General features: G+C 42.3%; 1 protein-coding gene across 1 annotated transcript in view; it reads right to left on the bottom strand.

The window, feature by feature from the left end:
• Nucleotides 1-572: 572 nt before the first annotated feature.
• The window catches only part of ggt5b (gamma-glutamyltransferase 5b), a 68,435-nt gene continuing 60,024 nt past the window's right edge, over nt 573-8,983 (bottom strand). The window contains exons 16-20 of the mRNA XM_063209755.1: nt 7,414-7,595; nt 5,915-6,006; nt 4,222-4,334; nt 2,904-3,014; nt 573-1,216 (exon numbers count right to left, since the gene is read on the bottom strand). Of these exons, the coding sequence (XP_063065825.1) occupies nt 1,070-1,216; nt 2,904-3,014; nt 4,222-4,334; nt 5,915-6,006; nt 7,414-7,595 (645 nt within the window). The 3' untranslated portion in view covers nt 573-1,069. The remainder of the gene's footprint in view (nt 1,217-2,903; nt 3,015-4,221; nt 4,335-5,914; nt 6,007-7,413; nt 7,596-8,983) is intronic.

The following is an 8,983-nucleotide window of genomic DNA, read 5'->3' as shown; positions in this document are numbered from 1 at the left end:
CAAGAGTACTGACAGTTAGGTCCACAGATATCTTAAAGGCGTATGCCACTATTTTGGGGCTTAATACAGTTAAAATCGTTGGCCAGTGTTTATAAAGGTGGTAAAGTGTATTGTTTTTCATGTAAGCTGTTGTCTTGCTGTAAGACAAGTTAAAAGAGGGAGCATGTCGCTAAGCTAGTGAAAGTCAATGGATCCGTGTAGCATGCTACATGACTTGAGACTTTACCACCTTTATAAACCCCGGCCAACGATTTTAACTGTATTAAGCCCCAAAATAGTGGCATACCCCTTTAAGGCTTTGGCTGTGTGTTACACAACAGCAAGGAATTGTGGAATAGTAGAGGGGGACAACACAGGTCAGACTGAATCTGAATCTAGATAACAATGGGAAGTAATCTGCCCATGCAAAAAAGTTTATAGTCACAGAAGTGATGGTGTTGGCTATAAAAACGTGTGTGTGTGTGTGTGTGTGTGTGTGTGTGTGTGTGTGTGTGTGTGTGTGTGTGTGTGTGTGTGTGTGTGTGTGTGTGTGTGTGTGTGTGTGTGTGTGTGTGTGTGTGTGTGTGTGTGTGTGTGTGTGTGTGTGTGTGTGTGTGTGTGCAAGCACATGTCTTTGTGCACTTTTGCTGTACGTATGGGTGACTCTACAGGTTCATGAGGGGTGCAAGTTTGGCCGTTCCCCATCAGGCCGTCGTCCCCTATATAGCTGCCACCAAAACCAACCCCACAGCATCATGGGGCTTGTAGTTCACATGCGTAGAGACTTGTTTTTGTAGTTCACAACGACTCTACTCCAGGTCAAGGGGATTAGTCTGTTACTCTTGTTTTTCAACTGCAAATCAGCCCTTTTCGAAATGATGTGCTACAAGTTCCGGTTTGAAACAAAGCAGGTATAGTATAAACAACTACTGGTTTCCACAGAAACCAATGGCATGTAAGTTGATGTCTATACCGCCGGATGCAACTTGTGTACCTGCTTCGAATGCATTGAATCGAAGCTGTCTGATGTCACATTAAAAAAAGTAATGTTAGTCGCTGGTCTCCATTGATATGTGGTCCAACCGGTCCGTCAGTAGCCAGCGGCGTCGCCCATCTTCCTGACATCAGACACGGCCGTGATACAGCCCTCCTCCTTTGTCACCGCATTCACCACATTCAGCCAGTAGTTCCATTTCCCGTCCTGGTGTCCGTACGACAGCAAAGTCTCTTTCACCGCCTATCAAAGTGGAAGAACAGTTGGTGCACAGGGCTGGATTAATGCACAGGCTACAGTTATAGATATGGCTGCAGCCCAGGGGCCCCCACCTGCCAGGAGGGCCATGATGAGCCAAAAGTGGAAAAATTGCATAATTGTGACAAGATGCTACATGGAAAAATTCATCTGTCATGTTGAGTACAATTGGTAGACATGTTATCCTTAAAGCAATGGTTTGGAGTAGATTCACCCTAATGCCATTTTGAACCGTGACATCCACCCAGTAGTCCACCCGAAGTGTTTTCTGGCTTGGGTGAACAGTAGCAGAGTTACCGAGTTATTCAATGTTTATTCAGAATGGCTTGGCAGTATCTCCAAACTTACCCCACAAAAATCACATGTCATTACACCAAACTGCTTCAGTAAAAACATTTGGAAGTTTGTAAATAGTCCACAAGCCGAATAGCTTCTATGCTCCTAAAGCTGCGTCAACGTTACTTCCGTCATCTCTAAGACAAGTCCGTAAAAGTCCTCAACGAAGCTCATCATTATAGTACAATGAAAAGTGAAATCAGCATTGGTATTGAATTGGTAGCATTTGAAATAATTGTTGCCTTGAAAATATAAGCCTTAATCAAAATACAGTGAAAACGTTTTTAATGTTCTCGTCTGGAACTTTGTTGAGGACTTTTACGGGCTTGTCTTATATCACGGAAGTAACGTTGGCGCAGCTTTAGCAGCAGAGAAGCTATTCGGCTTGTGCTGATAATTAAAATGAAGTCTAATCACCGAACTTCAAATAGGCAAAAATCCAAGATAATTCTTCTCAATATGATAAATTCTACCAATTTCTTTTTTTTTGCAATGAAAATGGTTACAGTAACTAGACATATTTCACAAACATAGACGTGCAACCCACACACATACCCATTATTTATTTAATTAGTTTGTTCGTTTGTTATTTTTATTCATACAAATGCTCTATATAAAAAGCCCTGCCCTGGCCAAAGATGTACATAATCAACCACAAAGAGGTGATATCAAAAAAGGTTGAGAACCATTGTTAATTGCTGAAAATACTCAACTACATCATAACAACATTGCTATGACATTACCAAGAGTCTTATAGGAACAGACCACATATTTTCACATATTTCACAGATTTTCACATATTTTCACATATTTGCAGTATTTCCCCCAATTATTCATGAGTGTGCATATCATTTTCGTCTATGTGTTTGCATTGCCTTGTTTAGCAGTATAGCCATAGCAATGCAAGCATAGCATAGCTTGCATAGCAATGCAAGTCTATGGTACAAAATAAAACATCATCAAATGTACTTATAAATCATTTTAAAATGAATGTAAAATTTACCAGAATGTTAATCTGCAATTTAATTCCAGCCAGTCACCACTTGTGGCTCGATGCTAAAGTTACCAGTTACTTCCAGTGATTATGCTAAGCTATGCTAATCATTTTGATCCAAAAAATCTGAAAAACACTGAGAAGAAAATGATACGCACATTCATGAATAATGCGGGGAAATACTGCAAAATATGTGAAAATAAAAAAACAATGGTTGTCTGTTCCTTTACGTCAGTAACAGATTGAGACATAGCCATTACAATTTTGGTGACAGTAAGGTTATAACAAAGGCTCTGCGCTAAGGAGAAAACTACAAGGTGTCAAGCAAGCGTCAAGGCCTACCGGGTCGAAATGCTTCTCGAAGGAGACCCCGTTGGAGCTGTTCACAAAGACGATGGGCATCATGATGGCCTCCTTCAGTCCCTTACCCAGCCACAGGTGGTTCACCATGGACTGATAACACACATGAACACACAAGGGGTCAGCTGCGTTTTGTGTGTGTGTGTGTGTGTGTGTGTGTGTGTGTGTGTGTGTGTGTGTGTGTGTGTGTGTGTGTGTGTGTGTGTGTGTGTGTGTGTGTGTGTGTGTGTGTGTGTGTGTAGTAGTAGTAGTAGTAGCTAAAGGATGATTATGAGCGTGTGCGTTCATATTCCAGAGTGTACGGTATGTGTGCGCATGTTCATGTGTTTATGTGCCTGTGTGTGTCTCTGTGTGTGTGTGTGTTGTGGGGAGTGTTTTTGTTTTTGGGTGCCGTTGGGGCTTTAAGTGTTCACGGGCCGAAATGTAGTTCTGTGGTCTAAAGAGCACACTCAAAAAAGTAGTGTAAGGGGTGCGGGCACATCCAGTAAAACAGGTGCTGGATCAAGCAAAGACGCGAGAAAAAAAAGGAAGGACAAATCTGCAACTGATTAAATTCAAAGGGCTCACCGATTTATTAAACACAACGTGCCTGGGGTCAAAACGTTGTGTTGAATAAATCGGTGAGCAGCAACAGTGAGCCGATTTTTCCTTCTTTCTTTACCCATCTTTGTTTTACTGGATGTGCGCAGTCTGCGCACATCCCTCACACTCATGGCTGTAACTACCATTGAGGACAGGACACAGAGGTCATGTCCTCTGTATTTATTTTCAGTAATGTAAAATTTGTCTATGATGAAAATTGATAGATGATCAACAATGATAAATTCAGTCTCGAGACCCCCATTTATCCTCAAGGCAGTGATTAATGAAAACAAACTTAAGAGTTTGACTGAAGTATTTGAAACATTCTAAATGTACAGTATACAGTGTACGGCACACAGTGTTTGACCTCGGTATTTGAAAATGTCTGGCTCACACACTAATAAAGAGCAGACAGTAATACTTTACTTGACGCCGGTGTCATAAGCATGTCATTACAGTGTCATACTGCAGTCATAAAACAGTCATAGATACATCATAAACATTATGTCCATGTCATAAGCATTTTATGACTGTTGGCCTTAAGTGACATTCGGTTATGGCAAAGACAACCTTGGGTAGACTTTGCCAATAGTCATAAAATGTTCATGACATGAACATGTTTATGACACATGCATAACTGTGCCATGACACTATTATGACACTGGAATGACATGCTTATGACACCGTCGTCAAGTAAAGTGTTACCGAGCAGACTCACCATGGCCATGGCTGGGATGATGAGGGATCCTCCGGAGCCCCCGATCACCAGGGTCTTATCCAGGGAGTCTGAACGCAGGATCACCGGCGCCATGGAGGACGGGGGCTGCTCACCTGAGACGGCACAGTAGAGCGCACACACACACACAAGCACGCAGGCACGCACGCATGCAAACAAACACAGTACACGCACGCGCACACACACACGCGCATGCAGACACACAGTACACACGCACGCACACATGCACGTATGCAAACAAACACAGTACACGCAGACACACAGTGCACACACACGCAGACACACAGTACACACGCACGCACGCATACACACGCGCACACAAGCATGCACGCACGCATGCACGCACGCATGCAAACAAACACAGTACACGCACGCGCACACACACGCATGCAGACACACAGTACACACGCACGCGCACACACACACACACACGCACAAAGACACAACACACACACACACACACACACACACACAACACACACACACACACACACACACACACACACACACACACACACACCACACACACACACACACACACACACACACACACACACACACACACACACACACACACACGCACAAAGACACAACACACACACACACACAAACATTTGGATCTCAAACTCAAAGGAAGCACTACACAGGGGCTCCCAACCTATAGTCAGGACTGAGACCACTACGACAACAAATGTCTCAAATACGGTTCACTTCCGACGGGTCTGGATACACTTTGGAATGCTCAGATAGTGTATGTGCAAATGTTGAGTCACAGGTCTGAACTCACTTAGTAAATGGCTGAAAGGGTTCATGTGTGAAAATGCCCCCAGTACCATATTCTAAGCCCCCCAACGCCCCCTTGACCTCCTCATAAACCTACCAACGCCCCCTTGGTATTAACAAAATACAAAATACTCAAACTTTTTCCATCATCCCCCCCCCCCCCCCCCCCCCCCCCCCAAAGCAACAGCAGTACTCACGCAGACTGATTTTGCGATCGCCAGCCACACAGAATCAAAGGAAAGGTGACTGGTGAGATTGAACAAAGAGGGATTGCAGTCGAATGCAGATGTGTGTTCATTTCCTATGCTATTCAAATTCATGACAATTAATAATATAATGTTGGTGAGGGCTTTAAACTTATTGACGAGACAGGAAATCATTTCCTTGGGAGAAAAACAAACTCAGATGTCACACGCCCCCCCTGAGGTGCCTCCGCGCCCCCCCCAGGGGGGCTTACGCCCCACTTTGAGAAACACTGCAATAGACTAATGCCCCCCAATGGCAACTAAGTTCCACCCTCTCTCAGCTGCATCCTTCTCAATGCCTCCCATGGGCCTAACCAAAGCCCCCTTGGGGGGCAATAGAGTGTCCTGTTCAGAAACACTACCCTAAGGGAAAGGTCCCCTCACGAAAATCGACCATGGTTAAAACCATCGTCACACACCACACTTTAAAAGCCATGAAAACCATGAATAACCATGATCCATGGTTAATTTTCATAGTAAAACGGTGGTAAAACCACAGGAACCACATTTTCCACAGAATCATGGATAAGCCATTGTAATACCTGTATATGGTTGGTTCAGAGTACTTAGAGTAACCATGACATACCATGGTAGAACCATGGTTACTACATTAAAACCATGGTCGATTTTCACAAGAGTCATCTCACCTGCGCTTATGTTCTCTGATCTTCCACAGAAGTCAGCCAGCTCGTTGTTGAGGATGATGCCCGTCTGGCTGGAGTAGATGAAAGAGCCGAACCTGGGGAACAGTCAGAACCAATGACACAAAAAACAACATGGAGGAATGCATGTATTACACTCAGAACCAATTACACACAAACAACATGGAGGAATGCACTACGTTCATCATGTCTAAACGGTAAATCAATTCTTATTCTGTCGAAACATGTCAGGTAATAGATAACAAACTCATTCAATTTCTAATCTGTTTCTCATCTCTCATTCCTCATTAATTAAGATGAGGAAAGATTACCTGTTGTAAATGTGTTAACACTTTCCAACAAGTTTCCTGTTTTCCGATTGGTTTACGTTTTTTGCAAAACAAATAACACTGATGTTATAGTCCACTGTTTAGGCTACGGTAAACAGACTGAAAAATCTATTCTTAACTTTTTAGATACTATACACAGTAAATATGCAACATGATCTCCAAAAACTCCGTGCTCCTGGACACAAAATTGTTTTCCGTGATGGACACACAGAAGTGCTCTCTCTAATACTCCCACAGTTCTATGTTTCCACAGTCTTGTGTTTTCTCAGGATTTTTCTAACTTCAAATATTTTTTCTAAAAAAAAAACAATTCTTACTGACAGGTTAGGACAGGTTTTGGTATTGTTTTGGTCTGGGCACAGCTGGTATTATTCCATTCATTATATGAATTTGAAAGCCTATCAACCAACTCTAAAGGTATTTCTCAAAAAAATCTTTTTAATCTTTAATGATAGGTTAAAGTTAGGGAACGTTTTGGTCAGGCACAACTTAAATTTCTATAGCATTATTTTGTTTAAGATTAGCATTTGGTATGTATTTTCTAATGACAGAGTTAACACTGTGCTGTGGGAATATCGAAAGCACTTCCATGTGCCCATCACGGAAAACAATTCTGTGTCCAGGAGCACGGAACTTTGGCAAAATCCGTGCTCCTGGACACGGATTTTGTGTCCTTAACATCCGTGCCCAGGAGCACAGAATTTTTGGAGATCAGGCTGAACTATGAAACCACAGGAGTACTTAATTGACACCATGTCTTTGTTGTTTTTTTTCCTTGCATAGAGTGAAGCATATATTTTCTGGACACTACAATAGATTTAGTTTCCTTACTTTTTCCAGCAATAGATAGGCCTACTATATTGGTTTACATACAGTATTTCTGTTATCAGCCAAAATCACAGAAAAGAAGAAAATGAACAAAAAAATGAATCAAAGCCTTATGATTCTGATGTGATTCTTCTTGCGCTGTGACTACTCACTAGTAGTACTACTACTCACAAGTAGTATTCACACATTGATGTGCAAAGTGTGTTAATTGAAGGCAGAGTTTGCTTTTGTTCTATCGTGTCAAATACTTTGTTACTGTTAGAATGTCTTGCACCCAAATTTTACTCTCTTTTTTTCCTGTGGATACAAAAATATGTGGGCGTTTACATTTGGTTGATTGTGCTGGTGACAGACACGGCAGTCCCATCCTCTGCGATGACAGACACGTGAGTGGTACCCGTGCGGTCAGATGAGGGCTTGGCCTTGTAGTAGGACATGTCGTGGGTCCGGTTACTACTGATCCTCGCTCTGATGCCGGCTGCAAAGTCCTCTCTCAGCAGGTGTGACACCTATGCCGTGTAGTGTAGGGTGACAACAAAGAGAATTAAAAAAAAAAAAAAAAAAGACAGCCAGGAGGCAGATCAACAGTGCCTACCATTCCCAATCTGATGAAACCCCCTTTCGTGAGTCTTGATACCAAATTTCATATTGATGTTATTGTTTTAAGCCATTTTCGCATGATGAAATCTGTTTGACGACCACTTCGGGGAAAAAATGGCCCCAGAAGCCAGATCTTGAGTGTCCATGATCTTTGAGAGTCTTCATACCAAATTTGACACTTGACATCTCAAAGTGATCTATTCGGATGAAAATTTTTACTTGTCGTAATAAATAATGAATTGACTCAAAAATGACAACAGTAGCTCTGCAGTAGCTCTGATTATAATCACCTTTCAAATCTCTTCGAGACTTTGTCTGTGAAAGAGCATAACAATTTACATTTCCCAAATGGCATGTTTGATCTGCCTCCCTTGGTTTTGCTATTGGTTGTTTGCTTCCTGACAAAGTTGGAGGAGTTTTTCGGGAGAACAGAAAGAATATTTACATTGCTCTTGACCTGACTAGAAGCAGCGCTGAATGTGTTGCGTCACTAGGAGGGCATGGCCTGACTAGCTGTGCAACAAGTCAACAATTCCTTTCTTTTTTGAAAAAACAACTGGTGACACTCAACACACACGGAGGTCTGGGAGCATGTAACAGGATTCCATTTCTCCAGTCAAAAAAATAATCAGAGCATTTAGGACCCCCCCCCCCCCCCCACAATAAAAAGTGCTTGTCCATTTTTGGCCATTCATGAACTCCTCTACACTACAGCTGTTTTCAGTCAGTCCTCTCAAGCATAAACAAACACTGCAGCCCCGTGGAACAATGTTTGCATGGACTCAAGCTCGACATGTTTCCTAAGACCCCGAGGCTTGTAACAACAGTTGAATTTCCTTATGCTATCATGGGATGTTGGTTTTAGGTTATCCTCTAAGTCAGAGCCCATGTCATTGTTCCGTACCGAGAGCACAACTGCCCTTCTCTGCGTTAGCGACTTCTTTATATTAGCCTGTATTCAAAGAACTGACATTTCTCTGATTTTTTATGCATTCTGTGTTCATGGCAACATTTGAAGCTGAAAAGATTCTATGACTACCAACCAACCAACCAACCGAGTTCTTCTGGGGTGTTTTTAAGTGAACTTTAGTGAGCCAAATTTAAGTGGACCAAAAAGGTAACCGACAGCAAAAAAGACTCGGTTTTGTTTTTGTTCTTATTGTGAACGTATTACAAAATGGACTGGCTGCTCTTTCTGGTTACGCTTTGAAGCGTTCACATATGCATAGAAAATGCTCAAAGAGTCAAAGCAGAGAATTGTATATGAGAGTGAGATAAAGCAGGCGGGTTCTTTTCT

This window comes from Engraulis encrasicolus, chromosome 11 (genome assembly GCF_034702125.1).
Source record: "Engraulis encrasicolus isolate BLACKSEA-1 chromosome 11, IST_EnEncr_1.0, whole genome shotgun sequence".
Lineage (NCBI taxonomy): Eukaryota > Metazoa > Chordata > Actinopteri > Clupeiformes > Engraulidae > Engraulis > Engraulis encrasicolus.
The sequence above is the reverse complement of the archived record's forward strand: the minus strand, read 5'-3'. Positions and strand labels throughout refer to the sequence as shown.